The sequence below is a fragment of the Pseudopipra pipra genome, chromosome 12 (assembly GCF_036250125.1).
Source record: "Pseudopipra pipra isolate bDixPip1 chromosome 12, bDixPip1.hap1, whole genome shotgun sequence".
NCBI classification, from domain to species: domain Eukaryota; kingdom Metazoa; phylum Chordata; class Aves; order Passeriformes; family Pipridae; genus Pseudopipra; species Pseudopipra pipra.
The window spans coordinates 4,282,818-4,299,866 of record NC_087560.1 but is presented as its reverse complement, the minus strand read 5'-3'; the positions used below and the strand labels follow the sequence as shown (position 1 = coordinate 4,299,866).

Below are 17,049 nucleotides of genomic sequence, written 5' to 3'. Positions count from 1 at the left end.
TTATTTTATTGGCATTTTACATCATTTTAGTACTATTCTTGTGCCCATGTGAGCACACACCGAGCAGCCACCCCCGGCCCGGGCAGGAACGGAGGGGCCGGTCCCGGTGCCAGTGCGGTGCCGGTGTCGTTCCCGGTGCTGGTGTGGGTCCCGTTACCGGTCCCCGTGCGGGCGCCGCTCCCGCTCCCAGAGTCGTTGGCGTTCCCGCTCCCGGTGTGAATTCCGGTGCTAGTGCCGGCGCCGGTCCCGGTGCCGCTCCCAGTGCCGTCGCCGGTGTCGTTCCCATTGCCGGTGCGGGTCCCGGTGCCGCTGTCTCTTCTGTTGCTGGTCCCGGTGCGGGTGCCGTTCCCGATGCCGGCGTGGGTCCCGCTACCGGTCCCGGTGCCTGCAGGGGTGCCGGTACTGGTGCCGGTGGCAGTGCCGCTGCCGCTGCAGGTCCGGCCGCCGCTGGCGGTGCGGGTGGCGGTGGCACTCCCGGTGGCAGTGCTGGTGGCATTCCCTCCCGGTGTCCCTCCCTCCCTCCCGGTGTTACTCCCTCCCGGTGGCAGTGCCGGTGTCCCTCCCTCCCTCCCGGTGGCAGTGCCGGTGTCACTCCCTCCCTCGCGGTGTCCCTCTCTCCCTCCCGGTGGCAGTGCCGGTGTTCCTCCCTCCCTCCCTCCCTCCCGGTGTCCCTTCCTCCCTCCCGGTGGCAGTGCCGGTGTCCCTCTCTCCCTCCCGGTGGCAGTGCCGGTGTTCCTCCCTCCCTCCCGGTGTCCCTCTCTCCCTCCCGGTGGCAGTGCCGGTGTCCCTCCCTCCCTCCCGGTGCCCCTCCCTCCCTCCCGGTGTCCCTTCCTCCCTCCCGGTGGCAGTGCCGGTGTCCCTCCCTCCCTCCCGGTGTCCCTTCCTCCCTCCCGGTGGCAGTGCCGGTGTCCCTCCCTCCCTCCCGGTGTCACTCCCTCCCGATGGCAGTGCCGCTGTTCCTCCCTCCCTCCCGGTGTCCCTCCCTCCCTCCCGGTGTCACTCCCTCCCGATGGCAGTGCCGGTGTCCCTCCCTCCCTCCCGGTGTCACTCCCTCCCGGTGGCAGTGCCGGTGTCCCTCCCTCCCTCCCGGTGTCCCTCCCTCCCTCCCGGTGTCCCTCCCTCACTCCCGGTGTGCCTCTCTCCCTCCCGGTGTCCCTCTCTCCCTCCCGGTGGCAGTGCCTCCGACCGCCGGCAGGTGGCGCCGCGCGCCGCCCGGTGCCCCCGCCCCGCTGCCGGCGCGGTGCGCCCGGCGCATGCGCGGTGCGGCTCGGGGCGCTCCGGTTCCGGGCGCCGCTCCCTCCCTCCCTCCCTCCCTCTGTCCGTCCGTCCGTCCGTCCGTCCGCCCCTCCGGCCCCGCCGCCCCGGAACCCCCCGCCCGCCCCGCACCTCCGCACCCCGCGGCCCCCGCACCGCGCTGGGCCCCGCCGCGCTCCGGCGGCGGCGGCGGCTCCGGCTTCCCCCGCCCCTTCCGCCCCCCCCCGCGCCCCCCCGCCGGCCCAGCCGAGCCCGGAGGCCCCGGTGGCGCCGCATGGAGCAGCCGGCGGCGGGCTGAGCCCCTGCCCGGAGGGAGGTGAGTGATGGGGGCGCCGGGCTGGGGGAGCGGGGCGCGGACAATGGGGCGTGGGGGGCGGGGTCCGGCCCCGCCTGACCCCCGGTGACCCCGGCGCAGCCGCTCCCGCCCCGCCGCGGTCCCCGGGGACGCCTCGCCCCCCTCCCTATCCTGCAGGGAGAGAGAGAGAGGGACCCCCGCAGCATCCCTTCCCGTGGCGGGGGTGCCACCGCACCCCAAACCCGGCCGGGGGTACCAAGTCCTCCTCCCGCTCCATCCCCATCCCATACAAAGGCCCTTGGGAGCGGGGGCTTTGAGATGGGAGGAGGGACCCGGGTGTCAGAAGGGATTGGCAGCCGCGTTCATTGTTGGTTTGAATTTTTTTAAATTTGGGGATTTTTTTTTTTTTTTTTTGGGCAATAAGGCGGCGGCGGGTTATTTATAGCCACGGCTGTTGCTCGTTGGTTCAGCGAGAGTGAAAGGGGCTGTGCCGCCGGGCAAAAAAAAAAAAAAAAGTCCCAAAAAAACCCAAAATTCGGGGGGAAAGTCCAAAAAAAACCCAAAAATTAAAGGTGTGCTGGCTGGGGAGCGGGAGGAGGAGGATGGCAACCTTCCTCCCGGGACAGGGTTTATCCCCAATGGACCCAGGCAAGAGCACGGCCCCATCCTGGCAAGGCAAGGAGTGGCCAGAGAGGTTCATGGAGGGATGCAGGAGGTTTTGGGAGCATCCCCATCCTCTGTCATGGAGCATCAGTGGGATGGGAGTGATGAAACCCTTGCAAACCCAGAGAGTTTTGAGGTGCACTTTCCCCTGCAACTGCTGCCTTCCCCCACCTTTTCAGTTTCGGGTGAGTGTTTGCCAAAAAAAAACCTTCCATGCTCCTCTCCACGCCTTGTGCACATCCTCAGGGATGCCCTGACACACTCCAGGACCTGGGAACAGGATACTGGGCTGATTTGTGTAGGCAGAAAATCACCCCGTTGAAGTTTTTGTAGGATAGAGGAGGACCAGGAAAACCTCTCTGCAGTGGGAAGGCCAGGAGCAGCTTCTCTCCGGGCCTCCACCTGCCTCCGACTGTCCCCCAGGTCTGACCAGAACCATCTTCTCTTTCTCTTCTAAAAGAATTTTAAAGTCCCTGAAAAAAAAAAAGAAGACACCCTCCCCTTCTTCACAGTGGGGCACCCAATTGAGGCTGGTTTGGGGTAACAGCTCCGAAACCCTCTGAGCTCAGGGGTGAGATGAAGGAGGAACGTTTTTCTTTCGATTAGACTAATCGTGGGTGTTCATTGTAATAACAGGCGATAAGATCTTTCAGAGGCAGGGAGGATGTTGTCTGGTTTGGGGTTGGTTTGGGGGGTTTTTTTGAGTTTAAAGAACTTCGCTGGGAGATGTTTTGGTCAGAGGGAGATGGATGAGCGGAAGGGGGCAGATGCAGATGGCACCCTCGCGCCTGTTTCCATAGGGAATGAAGGTTTCCTACCATTGACAACTAAACTTTATTTTAAATAGAGTCATCTTGGTGCTGGACAGGTGCTTCCTGTTCCCCCAATTGGGTTTGAAATGGAAATGCAGCATCTTTCCCTCACCCCGTCCTATGGTGATGACACTCTTCAGGTGGGATTCACTCTGGGAGTCCCAAATTCCTCCCCCAGCCTGCCCGTGGGGCTGGCACACCACCACAGTTTTGGCTGGTGGTTAATGACAGGAAAGGTTTCCCTGGTTCGTTTCCCTGGTGCCCTTTGGATTATTAGCATGGCAAAGGTATTCACTGTACCTGCCCTTCCTACCTTTTCCTGCTCCTGGCTGCCGAGCCAGGCTTCCCGGAAGGAAATCCAGGAACAGGACTGTGAGGGAAGGCAGTGGGGATGAACCTCAGGGTGCAGCGTTGGGATGAGATCCATCACTGGGATTCCTGGACTGACTGGCTCAGAGGATGCTCGAGGGAGAAAAAGGGGATGTGGGTTTTGGCAGAGAGTGGGTTCCCTGAGCACATCCCAAGCCCCGATTCGGGAATGGGGAGCTTCCAGACGGAACAAACCCGTGCCTGTCAGGGCTGAGGATAACCAAACCCAGCACTCGGCTCTGCCAAATCTTTCGAGCTGCTCTCTGGCTAATTTTTTTTAATTATTATTAATTTCTTTTATGTGCTGCTGCACATCCTCCTTTAGGAAAGAAGGGGCAATGCCCGTGTTTTCCTGGAAGGCAGAGGTTGCTGCTTTTAAGCCCTGGATCCAATCTGCCAGCCTCACCGCGTCCTTCTCCCAGCCCAGCATCCCACAGGAATACGGGGCGGGCGGAAGCAGCCACGGGCACGAGGTTGGGGCCGGCGTGGGTGACGTGCACAGCAGGAACTGCTGGCTGTCACATGAGGCCACCACAGGCCTTCGGGGGGCCTGGTGGCAGCTGCCCCAGAGCTGGGGGCTCTCGGGGACGTGTGGTTTCCTTCTGCTCCCTGGAAAGTCTCAGCTTTGAGGCAGAAATTAGGTAACAATTGAAAACAAAATGAGGCTCGGGAGGAGGAAGGTCCGTGCCGGGGTGATGGGCGTTGGGGCTCTGAAAAGGGCAGCTCTCGGTGCTGTAACCACCTCCCCCTTTAAAACTGAAAAGCAAATTTATTGTGTGTATTTATAACAATACCACAGCCCGGTGCCATGAATATCCATGATCTGAGAAGATAAAAAAACTGGGACCAGCTGGAGCGTGTTCTTGGTGGGGTTTGCTGGGGCACTTTCCTCTTTAGCAGGGAAAATAATACTCTTTGTGAGTGCAGGCTATGAATTTTATATCCTCTCTGCTTTTGTCAAATACAAATGCTGGTGACATCCGTGAGCTGAAAGACCAAACAACCGGCCTTGGAATTGGGAAGATCCAGCTCCTGTGCAGGTTGGAAAGTGGCTTTTCCAACCTGCAGGTAGGCTGTGGTCCTGGGATGGACCCCTGGGCATCCCTTCTAGGGAATGCTCCCTGATATCCTGACCTGGCTCTGGCCAGGATTCTTCAGCTGGAGTCACACGTTGGATGAAACCGCCATCCTACTCATTTTTGGATATTTAAAATAATGCCTGGACGGTGGGAAGTGCTGACTCAACACTTTGGGCACGAGCTGCTCCTTGAGCAACACCCAGGACTGGCTTCTGCTCAGTGTCCCCACCAGCTGCTGGATGGGGAACAGGGCTGGTAGCCCCAGCAGTGGGAAATTCCCTTTAAGATGCGGAGGCATCACATCTTAAACCAGCTCCTTCCAGGCTTCAGCCAAATCCCTCCATGGGCTGAGAGAGTTTAGTGTATTCCCTGTTTTTCTTGTGCTGCATTTCGAACTGGTGTGGATTCCTTTGCTGAAATGTTTGTTCCATCCAAATTTTAATCAAAAGTCACCTTGGAAAGGCAGGGAGTTGAAGCTGGAGCCGTTTCAGGGGCTGCTCTCCCAGCCGGTGCTCCCCAGCCCAGCATCACCCAGCTCTTCCCTCGGCTGTATCCTGGCTCCCCAGGCTCACAGGTGCCATCAGGTTGGGTTTGGGTGTCATCTTGAGAGGCTTTTCCTCAGCAGCAGCCCCAGAGCTGGCTGGGAAGAAAACCCACCTGACTCTGCAGTGATGGGCTCACTGGAAACCTCAGCGCTCTGTCCTCAGACCCCTGAACTCTGTCCTTAGGGTGAGCATCCAAGACCTGATTTCTCCTCTCTGATGCCGAAAATAAAGCGATTTGTGTCATGTCCCCGCCCTGGGGGAAGGTGAAGGAGCTGGTTGGTGGCAGCATGAAGCCTTTTCCGGAAGGCTCTGGGCATGGCTGTGGTGGAAACAGGGCCATGTTCTCATCGTGCTCTTCCTCCCCACAGTTCTGCCCCTTATCTTCTTCCTCCTCCTGTCTCTCAGCCTTGCCCCTTGTTTCACTTCCTCCTTCCCAAAATACTTTGAGTTGCTGACAGCAGGGCTGGAAGCAGTGACTGCCAATGACCCTGAATTGATACAATGAATTAATAAATATTTGGGTGGGGTTTGGGGGTTGCTCTGCCCGTATCCCCCTCTATGCCCCCAGCCCAGCATGACCCCAGTGCCCTGGCCCAAGAAAGCCTGGTTTGATTCCAGGGCCAGTGACTTCATCCCTTCCCGGGGGTTGGAGCGGTGAGAATAAAGCCGGGCTTGTTCCCCTCCCACACACTCATCCTAGGGCCTCGAGGGGGAACACAGCACCCCTGCTCAGTGCATCCCCCTGGGATTTAGGAGCTGACGGAAACACTTGTGTTCCAGGATCCCACTGGCTTTTATCCTGCAGGGAGTAGATACATTTATTTCTTTTAAATCCCGGGCCTTGGAAGCTCTCAGGGCTGGCTGTTTCCACACATGGGTCTCCAGAGAGAGTGGGGCTCTGGCTGCATAGCCTGGGAGAGGAGTGGTATGGGGCTCCTGGAGGTCATCCCGGCTCCCTTCCCTGGGCATCTCCATCCATCCACATTGTACTGTATTTTAACTCGATGCAGATGCTGCACTTAAAAACTCTGCTCTTAAGAAGCTGTATCCATGTAAATACCTTGTAATCTGGGTGAGCAGCTCCATGCTGGTCCTGTCTCTGACTGCAGGGGCTGAACAGACCCGAAGCTCCCACTTTCACCTCTATTTGGGGATATTTTGGAAGTGGCACCTCAGGCAGGACCTCTTCTTGGTGGGAGAAGGGATGCTCACGTGGCTTGCAAGCATCCGTTAGTGGGAGGCTGCTCCCTCTGCATCCTCCCTACATGTCTGTCCCTGTCATGCCCTGTTCTCAGTCACCCTTTCCCCCTGTGCAGGTCTCATGGTACCAAGTGACGTGTCCCCCCTGTGAGATTCGCGCCCCCCAACCTCCTGAGAAGATGTCAGGGATGCAGGTGAGCTCTGGATGAGGATAGACAGGGATGGAGCAGCCCCTGTGCTCAGGCGGGACATGGGGAAACTTGGTTTCAGTAAATCCCGTTTGGGTTTGCATCAGAGGGATGGGATCTTGTGAGGGGGGTCCCTGAGGGTCAGGGGTGGCTCAGGGCTGGGTGACGTGCCCATCCAAGGCTCTGATGCCATTCCCTCTTCCTGGCCAGGCTGTTTGGCCGTCCGGTACAGAATGTATCGCCAAGTACAACTTCCACGGTACCGCTGAGCAGGACCTGCCCTTCAGCAAAGGAGATGTCCTTACCATTGTTGCTGTCACCAAGGTAAGGTGTCCCTGCCACCCCCCATGCCAGGATTTCCATGGGACGCCATTCCTGCATCCCACGACATGTGCCAATGGGATCCCCTGGTCCTGGCAGTCCCGCTGGGCAGGAATCGGGCCACGTGTTTGGTTAATTAATTCCTGGCCTCGTTAGTTAAGGTTTCTCCGAAATGTAAGCGCCTCCTGGGACGTAGAGGAGAGACGGGAGAGGAAGCGACGCCGGGCTTGACTCTGGGGAAGGAAAAGAGGGGCTGTGGGTTTGGGGAGCTCCGAGTTGCCCAGCAGGCTGGGAGGGGGATCACAGTGACCCCCGTGGGGCCACCAACATCAGAGTTTTTGCTGGTTCCAGCACTGACCCTGATCCCCTGCCCATCCCATCCTTCCTGCAGTTCAGGAAGGGGATACCAGGGTGCTTGGGGAATCCCCAGGGCAGTGCTGACACCCCTGTGGGCTCCTTGGGTGGGATGTAGCTGTCTCCTGAGGCCACAGGCTCGTTGTGACATCCTGCTGTCCCCACAGGATCCCAACTGGTACAAGGCAAAGAACAAGGTGGGCCGGGAGGGCATCATCCCTGCTAACTATGTCCAGAAGCGGGAAGGAGTGAAAGCTGGGATCAAGCTCAGCCTCATGCCGTGAGTATCCTACTGGGACTCTGCCAAGGTGAATTTTGGGGGAGATGGCTTGGTCTGGAGCATCCCTGTGTTCAGAGCCATGTCCCAGCAGAGGTGACATTCCTCACAGGGCTTGGCAAAGTCAGAAGGCATAAGAGGCAGGGGCTCAGGCTTCCCAACAGCTTGGATTTGGGATTGGGATTTGCTGCTGCAGAGAGCTCTGAATGCCTTGGGAGCTGCCTGCATGGCTGCAAATGTGATGGATTGTTGGGTTGCATTTGAAACTGTTTTTGTACCTGAATTTGGGGTTGTAAAGGCTGCTGGGAGGAAGAAGGAAGGTTGGAACAGGGTCTGTAGAGGAGGGGTGGGAGATAGGCAGATGGATAGATGGGTGTATGGTTTCGATATTCCTGCTGCATCCCAGAGCTGCCAGTGACTCCCAGTCTGGGGGAGCTGGGAGGAGGAAGCTTCTAGGAGTGTGCAGAGGGCCTGAATCCCAGGTTGGGGACCAGGAGGAGGGGAGCATGATGCCATGGAAGGAGCTGTGTCATGGGGTGGATGGGGACAGCAAGGAGGAGTGCGGACAAGCTGTCCCCATGCAGGCAGGGATGGAAGCTGCTGCTCCATATACCCGTCCCTCCCAAATACAGTCCCACAGGGATCCAACCAGCACATCCCCAGCCCTTAACCTGCCCTGCATGCTCTGTTGCAGGTGGTTTCATGGGAAGATCACGCGGGAGCAGGCAGAGCGGCTGCTGTACCCTCCCGAGACGGGGCTTTTCCTGGTGCGGGAGAGCACCAACTATCCCGGGGACTACACTCTGTGTGTGAGCTGTGAGGGGAAGGTGGAGCACTACCGCATCATCTACTCCTCCAGCAAGCTGAGCATCGATGAGGAGGTCTACTTTGAGAATCTCATGCAGCTGGTGGAGGTGAGGCCTGAGCTACCACCGCCCCGGTCCCCCTCAGATCATAGCCTGAGGTTGGAAGGGGACATACAGGGACATCAGAGCTTGTGGGGCTGCAAGTCTGGAGCTCAGGAGGTGATGGGACCTTTTCTGCTGACCCCATGGGGTGGGGATGCTGGGGACAGACCCCTGGAGCAAGGAGTGGGGACAGGGGCAGGATGCTCAGGGGACAAGGGGACCAGGAGGAGGGACCGCCGAGCCCTCACCAGGCCCATCTGTGGCCTCGTGCTGCCACCTGGTGGGATCCCAGAGCCTGGCATCGCCTTGGTGGGATTCCCACGCCAAGGTGTCACCCACACACCCACTGTGTCCCCCCCAGCATTACACCACAGACGCAGACGGGCTCTGCACCCGCCTCATCAAACCGAAGGTGATGGAGGGGACGGTGGCAGCGCAGGACGAGTTCTCTCGCAGTGAGTGGCCATGCCCCCTCCCTGGCTCCTGGGAACCCACCTAGCACCCCCTCACTCCCCTTTTTCCCTCACGCAGGTGGCTGGGCCCTCAACATGAAGGACCTCAAGTTGCTACAGATCATTGGCAAAGGGGAATTTGGAGGTGAGGCCCAGTGCCCCAGTGCTGCGATGGCCCTAAGTCGGGGGGCAGGGGTGGTGGGGGCTGCTCTTCTGTAGCCCCCTCAGGGTGCTGGTGGGGCCCCAGGAAGCCAGGATGCTTCCCAATGCCTCCTATGCCCATCTCTCCTGGCCTGCAGACGTGATGCTGGGGGATTACCGGGGGAACAAAGTCGCCGTGAAGTGCATTAAAAACGACGCCACAGCGCAGGCCTTTCTGGCAGAGGCATCTGTCATGACGTGAGTGTCACCATCAGCAGGGGAGGACAGCGGGAGGGAGGGGACACCTCTGTCCCTATGAGCAAGGGTGGGTGGTCCCTGATACTGCAGGGACCATGGGAGTGCCCCTTCTCCTAAAAGCCTTGGCCTGAGCCCTCCTATGCCACGCAGGCAGCTCCGACACAGCAACCTGGTGCAGCTCCTGGGGGTGATTGTGGAGGAGAAAAGTGGCCTTTACATCGTCACCGAGTACATGGCCAAGGTGAGACCTCCACCCCAGCCACCTGCCCTCCCATTCTGTCCCCTTTGCCCCCCCACCAGGGCCCTGGGACTTCACCCTGGCAGACCAGCTGGGTCATCCCAGCTTGGGTGGCATCTCCCTGGGGCCACCGTGGTGATTGGAGGTGTCGTGTCCCATTGCTGGCTCCAAGGGAGGGTTGGCATCCCCACATCCTGCCCAAGGGAGGGGCATCATCCACGGGTCCTGCCCCCCAGGGGAAGGGATATCATCCCCTGGTCCTGCCTCATGTGGAAGGGACATCATCCCTGGGTCCTGATGAGGTGGGAGGGGGCAGCAGGTGGGATGCTGACCCTGATGATGCCGTCTCTATCCATCCATTCATCCCTCCATCCAGGGCAGCCTAGTAGACTACCTGCGGTCACGTGGGCGGTCAGTCCTCGGGGCAGACTGCCTGCTGAAATTCTCCTTGTAAGTACAGGACAAGGCTGTGCCCGCCACCCTGACCTGCACCCACCCCTGCTTTGGGGCTGCCCTGCTAACCCACTTCTCCTCCCCACCCCACCCAGAGATGTCTGTGAAGCCATGGAGTACCTGGAAGCCAACAACTTTGTCCACCGCGACCTAGCAGCGAGGAACGTGCTGGTCTCGGAGGACAACATCGCAAAGGTCAGCGATTTCGGGCTGACCAAGGAAGCCTCCTCCACACAGGACACGGGGAAGCTGCCAGTCAAGTGGACAGCGCCAGAAGCACTTAGAGAAAAGGTGGGTGAGCAGAGGGGTGCCCCGGACTTCATGGATATGGAGGAGGCTGCAGGAAGGGGGCACATTCTGGGCTGCCCCAAATTTTCCATGCAGAGATGGTGCTTGAGTGCCACTTCCCACTGTCTGACCCCACGACCAGCTGCCCTGAGGGTGGGGAAGAAGTGTTGCCCCCCATCCATCCCTGCCTGAGTCTGCTCACAGGGCTTCTTTCCCCTCCCTCCAGAAATTCTCCACCAAGTCAGACGTGTGGAGCTTTGGGATCCTCCTCTGGGAAATCTACTCCTTCGGGCGAGTGCCTTATCCGAGAATTGTAAGTGAGGACCGCCCCGGTGCCTCAGGGCTGGTTTTTGAGGGCACTGAGCCCCTGTTTGTGGGGAGAACCCACACCCTCACATCCTGATTCCCACCCCTGTACCCCCAGCCCCTGAAGGACGTGGTGCCCCGCGTGGAGAAGGGCTATAAGATGGATGCTCCGGACGGTTGTCCGGCCGTCGTCTACGAGGTGATGAAGAAGTGCTGGACCCTGGACCCTGGCCACCGGCCATCCTTCCACCAGCTCCGTGAACAGCTAGTGCATATCAAAGAGAAGGAGCTCTACCTGTGAGGGGGGGGCTCGCCCACCCTGGCAGCCAGGGGGGACCCATGCTGGGGGTGGGACAGGGGTGTGGGCAGCCCCCCTGCCCAGCCCTGGCACCAGGAGGGAGCCCCGGGGGTATCCTCCCCACCCCAGTCCCCCGGTTGCTTCCAAACTTCCAAATCTGTCAGTTTTTATTTTATTTTCCAGGTTTGGGGTGGGTTGGTTTTTTTTTTTCCGTCTCCCAGGCTTTTTTTTTTTATTATTATTTTTGTGGATTTTTTTTTTTGTTGTTGTTTTCTTAGTTTTGGGGGGGGGGGGCTTTGTTGGTGTTTTTGGGTTTTTTTTATTATTTCAAGCAGGGCCCAGCTGAGCGCTGGGCGTTTTACTAAAGTACGAATCTTATTTTTTAATGTAATTAAAAGAAAAAAAAAGAAAAAAAAAAAAAAAGAAGACAGAGAGAGAGAGAGAGAGAGGAAGGTTGACAAAAGGAGAATAATAATAAATAAACCAATGAAATGGACACACGAAAAGGAAACCCCCAGCGACAGACGTGATGGTTGACGGGTTGATGCTGGACTCGCCGCCCGGTCGGGAGAGCGTGGCCGCGTCCCCGCCAGATGCTTTTTTTTTTTTTTGGGTTGTTTTGCTTTAAACTCGTTGCAATGTTTGCATGCTGTCTCCAGAGGCCTTTTTTTCCAGTCCTGTCCAGTGCTTTATTCTCATGTAATGCTACCAACTGTGAGATTAAAAACTGTAATTAAAGAAAAAAAACCATTCCATACGGACGCGGCACATCCCGCCTCACTGCCCCTCTGTCGCCGGCTCTGCTCCCCGGGGTCCTGGGATCCCTTGGCAGGGTAAAAGGTGGGGGTGGACCCCCTCATCTCTGCCCAGGGTCCCCACATAGGTGGGATGAGTAGCTTGGGCATCACTTGCCTCCATCCTGCCCATGAGAACTGGTGAGTTGTGACAGCGATGAAGCTTCCAAGTGATGCCAAAGCTCCTCTTTAATCCAGGCTTTACTTTCTGATGCTTGTAGCGGGCATGGGTAAACCTGGGAATGTATTTTGGGGCTGATTCCTGGACCTCATGGACCCTGTTCCCTGCCCTGCTTGTCTCAACGAAGGGGCTAAAGCTGTTTGTGCAGCAGGACCCCCATGTCCTGGACCCCCAACCCCAAAGGAGTTGTCCCTGCTGCCTTAGAGGGAGCTGGGTGGAGGTGGTGTCTGGCACAGCAGGTTTATAATAGCTCCCTTCATCCACAGGGAATTATTCAGTGTTAAACAATGCTCAGAGCATCGGCTTTGCTGGCTGCCTGCTTGGCAAGCCAGAGTCAGAAGCTCTCCATCTGGTTTGGACCAGGATTGAGACTGAGATTCCTCTTGAAGGGAGGTTGAAGGAAAAAATAGGGAGTGCTGGGACACAGGCACACAGGGGTGTGTGGGATGGAGGATGGAGCATGCATCCTGTGCATGCATCCTGTGCATGCTGAGGGGAGATGTGCTTCTGACCCCCTTCCAGAGTGTCTGGATGTCCAGAGAAGACAGGACAGCAATGTGATGGGCTTGATAGGGTTTCATTTCCCCTGGACTAACCCCCCTCCTTTTGTCCCCGTCCCCCCCGTTCCTCCCAGTGCTCTGGCAGGCCCCAGCCGGATAAGCAGCTTTACTTTTTGGGCTTATGAAGATTAAAGTCATTTACAGGCAAAGCCTGCAAGAAACATGGCTTTGGGAATGGCGAGAAATACCCAGAACTTTCACATGATGTGAGACATCAGGGAGAGCTCTGGTCCTGTCCCCTGCCATGTCCCCTTTGGTCCCCTTGCTCTGGGTTACTACTGGAGACAAACCCCTGCCAGCTATCAAAAAAAGGGGGAAAATCTAACCCAAAATCCTTTAGGCCTTTGATTTTTCTCCTCCAGACACTGCCGATTTCTGGCACTGCCTGGTGCCAGGGGGTCTTTGGGAGAGTGTTTGGTGCCTCAGCACCCTCTAGGATGTAATTAGAGAATGCTGAGAGAGAACTGCTGGGAGAAATCCCGTTCTTCACAACTAATCAGGGAGTTTAATCCTGCCAAGCCCCTCCTGCCACTACTGTCTGTGCCTCGGTTTCCCCACATAGAGCAGGTTGCTCCTGCCACTGGGCACTGGGTCTCCCTTGCTTTGGGTTGCTGCCTGGAGATGCACAGCCCGGATCCCAGTAGGTGATTTCCCTCTTTCCATCAGCTGTGAACCCCTCGGCAGCCTGTGCAGCAGTGTGAGCAGAGGGGACAGGCTGAGTGACACCCTGGGGCTCTTGAGTGCTGGCTAACATCATGTCCCCTTCCTCCTTCTCCTCCTCTTCCCATCAGCAAAGAGGTTGGCATTGGGCCCAGTTGTGTCAGCTCCCATCGTGCCTCAAATAGCCAGTGTGAATCATCCGTGGCAGCAGCAGGCATGGAGTTATTCCCACTGCCAGTGCCCCGGTGTCCGTGCGATGGCACACACGGACCTTTCCTCTCCCTGCAAGGAGGGAACAGGGACACAGGGTTTAAAAAGCTCTGGGAAATCCAGCCTCCAGTTCTGGCAGCTCTCCTGCCTCTCCCCTCCACACCTCTGAGCAGGATCCCAGCTTGGGCTGCACCTTGATATCACAGATGGGTCAGGACAGGGCTGGGGAGAGCTGGGATTTGGTGTGCAGAACCTGCAGGGGGTGAAAGGACCAGCTCCAAAGTAACCACATGCTTTGCTCTTCCACCCCTACCCATCACCTGCCTCCCTGGCACAGACTCACCGGGATCACCCTGGACAAAGCATCCCTTCCAGCACCAACCCTGGCTCCCTCTGCTCCCAGTAGACATCCTCTTTCTTCTCCATTAGGGCTCCTTCCGTGAGCTTTGTCTCTTCCCCATGTCCCCGCATCCTGCCTGCCCTCTCCCCACTACCCACAGAGCTGCAGAGAGCCTTTCTCTTCCTAAACAAGCAAAAATCTCAATCTCCCTTCAAAGGAAGCCAGTTCCAGCTGCAGCAGCCGCTTACTTCACATTTCCCAGGGTCCCAAAGCCTCCATCCCAAGAGGAGGGGGTGCAACATGCCCTCCACTGTTTAATTCCCTCAGTGCTGCTTGGAGCCAATTACCAGCTCTAATTATGGTCCTTCTGCTCCAACCTTGGAGCACGGGCTTCCCAACCCCTGGCATCCCTCTCCAGCATCTGTGCGCTGCCGGCATCTCCTCCCCCTCCGCGATCCACTTTATCACAAGGACTATTTTTAGCATGACGTACAAAGCCATTCCCATCACCGTTCCATGTCGTTCACCTCTTCAGCTCCTCTCTCTCTCTATCTGTTTGTTTTTTTTTTTTATCTTCTGAGCACTCCAGGAAATGAAGGCAAGGCTGGGAAGATCCCCCGTGGGAATGCTGCGTGCGTGTGTGGCCGTGTGTGTGTTTCAGCTGGCGTGTGCCTTTGCTCCAGGCTTGCTCTCCACCACCGGCACGAAGCAGCACATGGTCTCCCCATGTGCCTGTTTACATGCTCTGTATGTCTGTCCGGGTGGATTTGTGTCACCGCTCGGTGCAGACACTGCCATGGGAGCCCCCCCTTCATCCCAACCACCTCTTCTTCCTCACCCCCCACAGCATCCCTTCTCCCAGCAGGATAGGCAACCACTCGGCTCTCTGCTGTGACTTGCTTCCCTTCCTCTTCTGCTAAAGCACTCACGGCACCCCCAAACACCCCATCCCTTGGGACAGGGGCTGTATGTCCCGTATGACAGGACCATTCCCACCCCAAATCCATATCCCTCAGGATGTATGTCCTGTATGATAGGACCATTCCCACCCCAAACCTCCCAAAACCCAGCAATGATGAGTCTGGGCAGCCCCATGTTCACTGACACGACGATGAGACCATAGGATTTGAAGGGAACTGGGGGGGACATCCCAACAGCATCCCTACTCCCGGCTTCCCTTCCCAGGAGCCACTCGGGGGCTCCCAGGGGATGCTCTGCCAGGGCAGGCAGAGGGTGAGGAGGTGTGTGCACTGAGATTTTTTTCATCCTTTGATGATGACAACAGATTTTGGGAACTTAAAATCTTGGTTCTATAGGAGTGGGAAGGCTTTCATGGGAACAGCCTCCCTAGGTCAGGAAAAGACAGCTTTGATTTCATTTTCATAGCAAGCTTCCTGCTGCACTGCTGTCCATCTTCCTCAGCCAAGGCAAAGTCCAGCTTTATGGAACTCTGTTCAAGTAACATGCCAGGAATTCATTTTATTTTGTATTTTACAAGACCCTTATCCTAAACTTTCTTTATTCCCTCTGTCAGTGACATGGTAGAACCCAGTAAGAGATCTCCTAGAAGGGATCCCATAGCCCTCTGAAGGGACGTTTTGCTCAAGACCCTGAACTCTTGGGAGCTGGTGGTCCATAACAGCACTGGAAACATATGGATAGATGTCACCCTGCCTAATCCCTGTGCCCAGAGCAGCGAGGGGCACAGCAGGGTATCCCTGTCCCCATCCCATTGGAGCACCCCCATTAGCAGGTGGGAAGAGAGTAGGTGACTCTGCCCCTGCACCCAGGGTCAGGGCTGAGCGCAGTGGTCCCTGTGGTGGCAGTGCCTGTCCCCATCACCAGAAGTGACAATCAGCTGCTGAGCACCGGTGTGACTTCCCCCAGCAGCAGGCTGCCTGCTTTCTTTGGAAATGCCTTCTCCTTTCCTCCCCTTTACGGCTCCAGCACACACACACGTAGCTTTCCAGGATTCCTTCACCTGCTCAGGGTCTTCAAAAGTTTAAACCTTTATGTTTTCCTGGATTTTAGGCTGACAAGGATCAGATAGGCCTTTTGATGGCCGTATTGCCATGGCACTGCAGCTCAAGGTCACCAAGCCTTCCACCCCTCTCTACAATCTGTGGGATCGCTCCAGGAACCAGCCACTCCAGGGCCATTCAGGGATCTCTGGAGCATCATATAAAACCCTGGTTGTGGTAACTGTGCCTTTGGAGCCAGTTATGTGGAAAGAAGAGCTGGAATGATCTCTCTCACCATGGCAGAGGGAACTGCTTGCATCCAATTTAAATCAGGTGTCAACGCTGAGAGAGGATCCTCTTAACTTCCGCCGGCTTGTCTGAGGCTGCGATGGGGGGATGTCTCATCTCCCTCCCCTCTAATCCATGGAGATGTGTGATATAGCATAAGCTAATATAATAGGTCATGCAAGGATTTACATCTCATTACGACAGGTTAGAGTCCTGTGAGGATGGATGACTCATCCTTACTTGAATATATTTCAGGGATAAGGAACAGTTCAGCTGCCCAAGGAAAAGCAGACGGGGAAATCAACTACCTTGAAGCATCATTTACCATCTCATTGCACCCTCTGGTTGTCCCCTCATCTCTACCTCCAGGTGGGACACTGGCCTCTCCAAGAAAAGGCAAAGGGATGGGAGAGATGCAAAACCTTGTTGGAGGTCCTTTCCTTTGCCTTTCGCTCCATCCCTAAAAAACCTGGGCTGCAAGAGGCTGCAAAACTCAACCTCGTGGTCCCCCTCCGTGGGGTACATCCATCTCCTGGTGAGTGAGCATCCTGAGGGACCAGACCCAAGGCACTGCCAGGAACGGCGTGCTCGTTTTCACCTAGTTGCCTTGGCCAAGCATTTCTGCTCATCAGGAGCTGTTTGCTCTTAGTTCCTCAGACAGGGAGGCTCCGTGGGAGCTGACCCATCTAACCCAGCTGGAAAAAATCGGTCCTGACTTCCAGTCTCTTATTGTTAATGGATGCTGAGAGAGAAATCTGGAGTGAGCCAAGCTCCCAGGACCAGCCACATCCGAAGTCTGCTCTGCACCCATCCAAGGCTCAGACCTGCCCAGCACTCAAGGACACAAGCAGGGATGTTTTTCCTTCTCCCTGTCCCTCTTTTCACCCAGACTGACAGCTGGAACATGACCATGCTGTTGGCAATGGGGCATTGGCTCCCAGCCTATTTTTAAGCAGGCTGTGGCAGTTCATTGTGGGTTAAAATTCATTTTCCGTGGGTTTTCCATGGGAAAATGCTCAGGGGGAGCAGCAGATTGGTGTGAAAAGTAAAAGTCATCACTTCAAACAGCTGGGAGGACTCCTGAGCTGCCAGCTGGGGGTGAGCAGCAGCCACAGGGGCACCTGCGTGGTGGGGGATGCTGTGGGTGACACTGGAGTTGTACCAAATGGCACCTTGAAGGGATCTACCCCATCCCAGTGGCAATTTGCACATTTGGATGAACTCAAGGGAACTGCTAGCATCGTTCAAGGGTCTCTGCTCTGCCAGGAGAGCCTTTGCCAGGACAAAGCTCCCCTTTTGTCACCTCTAAAAGGGTGTTGCTGTCCTTTACAGCAGCAGTCACTGCCGAACTGCTGA

The 17,049-nt window shown here is 56.9% G+C and overlaps 1 protein-coding gene across 2 annotated transcripts; it reads left to right on the top strand.

Moving 5' to 3' along the window:
- Window positions 1–320: 320 nt before the first annotated feature.
- CSK (C-terminal Src kinase) lies at window positions 321–11,467 on the top strand. 2 transcript variants are annotated; one of them, XM_064668514.1, is made up of 13 exons: window positions 321–339; window positions 6,334–6,411; window positions 6,616–6,729; window positions 7,248–7,360; window positions 8,052–8,271; window positions 8,627–8,720; window positions 8,797–8,862; window positions 9,017–9,116; window positions 9,267–9,357; window positions 9,731–9,804; window positions 9,903–10,098; window positions 10,322–10,408; window positions 10,520–11,125. In XM_064668514.1, exons 2-13 carry the CDS (start codon window positions 6,397–6,399, stop codon window positions 10,700–10,702), a joined length of 1,353 nt encoding a protein of 450 aa, XP_064524584.1. In that variant the 5' UTR covers window positions 321–339; window positions 6,334–6,396; the 3' UTR covers window positions 10,703–11,125. The 2 variants fall into 2 exon arrangements, with proteins under 2 accessions (XP_064524584.1, XP_064524583.1); XM_064668513.1 differs by lacking the exon at window positions 321–339 and adding an exon at window positions 1,494–1,570 and having other exon boundaries at window positions 10,520–11,467.
- The last annotated feature ends 5,582 nt before the right edge of the window (window positions 11,468–17,049 follow it).

What these genes read in the sequence shown, in the direction of transcription:
- CSK (XM_064668513.1), top strand. An exon ending in TGGCAAAGGGGAATTTGGAG is followed by an intron (nt 8,863 to 9,016) that starts GTGAGGCCCAGT and finishes CCTGGCCTGCAG; the next exon opens with ACGTGATGCTGGGGGATTAC. An exon ending in GAGTGCCTTATCCGAGAATT is followed by an intron (nt 10,409 to 10,519) that starts GTAAGTGAGGAC and finishes CTGTACCCCCAG; the next exon opens with CCCCTGAAGGACGTGGTGCC.